This window comes from Aplysia californica, unplaced genomic scaffold (assembly GCF_000002075.1).
Source record: "Aplysia californica isolate F4 #8 unplaced genomic scaffold, AplCal3.0 scaffold00030, whole genome shotgun sequence".
Classification (NCBI taxonomy): Eukaryota; Metazoa; Mollusca; class Gastropoda; order Aplysiida; family Aplysiidae; genus Aplysia; species Aplysia californica.
Genome location: NW_004797300.1, coordinates 761,092 through 763,710, shown reverse-complemented (window position 1 = coordinate 763,710; position 2,619 = coordinate 761,092). Strand labels below are relative to the sequence as shown.

The following is a 2,619-nucleotide window of genomic DNA, read 5'->3' as shown; positions in this document are numbered from 1 at the left end:
GGAGTTATTAAAGAAGACAAGAAAAGGACAGAGGCAACACTCCAAATTCAATACCGCATTAGCACTTGAGAGCACTAAAGTGCAGTGTTATACATGTACATGTATGAGCTATTCAACCGTTAAAGGAGTTGCAAACATCTCTTGCAGTTAGCAAGTCAGTTTAGCAATCCCCTACCAGTCCTCACCCTCCCGCCCCCCCCCTCCCACTGTATACTCATAATTCACCTTTTTCACCCAGGCATAGGTCACAGGCCACCAAGAAAGGCCCTCAACGTGTCTCTGTTCTGGGCAATTTTTCAAAATAATCAGGCCATTAGCCATTTCAAAAAGTCTCCCAAAAGACCTTCGAATAACTCATCCCTTTCTACCTATACGTTCTCTGACCGTCTAGCTTTCTACCATCTTGTGAGCATTGAAGCAGACAGTAGCGAAGAGAACAAGGATAGTTTGTTTTGTTTTTTCACAGCATTGAATTACGCACCTTATTGTTGTAAAGCTTCATCTTGAACCTGTCAAAGTAGTAATATGTGCACGCCTCCTCCTCCGATAGCTCATTGTACTTGGAAACAGCTTCGAACCCAAACGCTTCGAACTGGCCATCAGATTTGAGCAGCAGGCAAGTTGGTGTTTTGTGCAGCAGGAAACCTGATCGTTCAAGAGAGAAGAAGATAAGCAAGCATAATAATTTTGTTGTTTTATACCCTTACGAACACAAAATAAGTTAGGCCTATTTGAGGAAAATGCAAATTCTTGCTTTATCTAAATTAAATAGAAATTGGTAAATAACCATAATTGTTGCTGCAAGAACCAGGGGAGAGTTTACATATTCGACAGCTCTTTGCAGTCATCCATCAGGTGTTAATGATCATGCATCACTTGATAAATAACTGCTGCCGATATGGAGACAGGCAAAATATTGATGTTCTCTGTCCACTAAAATAAGAAAGAAAAAGCGGGAAATGGCTTAGTTTTATCTGATATGGTACTGGGGCTTTCTAGTTAACTCTCCTAACCTAAAGCCATGACTTATTAGTATAAAAAATGAAATTTTAATAAGGTAGGCCTATACGGAGGTTCTAGAGTACGATGTCCAAAGCAGAAAAGTTGATTTATAGTTTTATGTGTTTGGAAGAGTGCATGCAATATTCAGTATTCTATGTCAGAGCCCTATTTGATGACAAAGTTGAATTCAGATTGTCAGACTTGATAACTCAGTGTAATATTGGAGTGAGTCAATAGATAGATAGATAGATAGATAGATAGATAGATAGATAGATAGATAGATAGATAGATAGATAGATAGATAGATAGATAGATAGATAGATAGATAGATAGATAGATAGATAGATAGATAGATAGATAGATAGATAGATAGATAAATAGATGAAGAAGAAGTAGCCTACAACATGTGCATGGTATGAGCTATTGCGACGTCTCGGCTGCTTTTAATTTCTAGCCAGAGGCTAGCTAATAGCAATCAATTAATAAAAATAATAAAAATAATAATAATAACAATAATAGTAATAATAATAATAATTAATAACAAGCATGATAACTATACTAACCATAAGCATAATCATAGTCATCGTGATCATGATAATAATAATAATAATAATAATAATAATAATAATAATAATAATAATAATAATAATATAAATCTGTCTTGCTTTGCGTCAGTGCACAAAAGCCGAAAAATAGAGTGCACTGAAAATTGAAAATGGTAGCGTCATGAGTTGACATTCTAATCTTAATGAGTAAATCGTATGGGAATAGCTCGGCCTGGACAGGATTTTGTGAGTCACAATAATATTGGTTTTCCACCCCACCCCCACCCCGCCCACGCAAGGAACACGGGATCTAAAATCGTTCACTGAGCCTTTCACATCTCTCCAAGCAGGGGCTATTGATGGGAGCAATGGAAAAAAAATGTATGCAAAGGAAAAGAAAAAACAAGACTTTTTTTTTTTTGGGTCTGTGAATGAACGAAGGAAAAGGGTGGAGAGGGGACGGGTAAAATGAGTACTGAGATGGAGCGCAGTGGTGGAGTGGGGTTGAAGAAAGAAAGGGGAAATTCTGGGAAAACGTTGAGATCAACTCCCAGACCAATCAATACTTTGAGGAGGTGGAACATAATCGTTCTCCATGGAACAAAAGGCTGGGCAAATAATAATTATTAATGAAGTTATATCCGGACGGTTAATATTATAATATTATTATGCTGATAATGAAAATGGCATTTGGTAGAAAACGTTAAAACCAGAAAGATCTAATATGAAACTGTTATGAGAGGGTACCGTAACGCGAAATAATATAATAAAATTATTATATTCCCAGATACTCCAAGACAGACAATTTGTACTAGACAAGCAAATTGTACGTAAAACGCCACAACAATATTGCTTATAAATACAGAAGCGTTCAAAAAGATGGGGTTATTTTTGCCAATGTATTAATATAACGACTCCTATCCAGCGCGTTGTGTATTCTCTGGTTTCTCTTTGATTCATTGTTGTTTTGGCGTGGTTTGGTTGTCGCTGTTCTTGTTTTGTTTAGTTTGTTGTTGTTGTTGGGTTTTTTTGCTGCTTTTTTGTTGTTGTTGTTGTTGTTGTTGTTGTTTTA

General features: G+C 36.5%; 1 protein-coding gene across 1 annotated transcript in view; it reads right to left on the bottom strand.

The window, feature by feature from the left end:
* The window catches only part of LOC101863720 (heat shock 70 kDa protein 12A), a gene marked incomplete in the record, with an annotated part of 19,621 nt that overhangs the window by 7,777 nt on the left and 9,225 nt on the right, over positions 1-2,619 (bottom strand). The window contains 1 exon segment of the mRNA XM_013091230.2: positions 482-645. Within this exon segment, the coding sequence (XP_012946684.1) occupies positions 482-645 (164 nt within the window).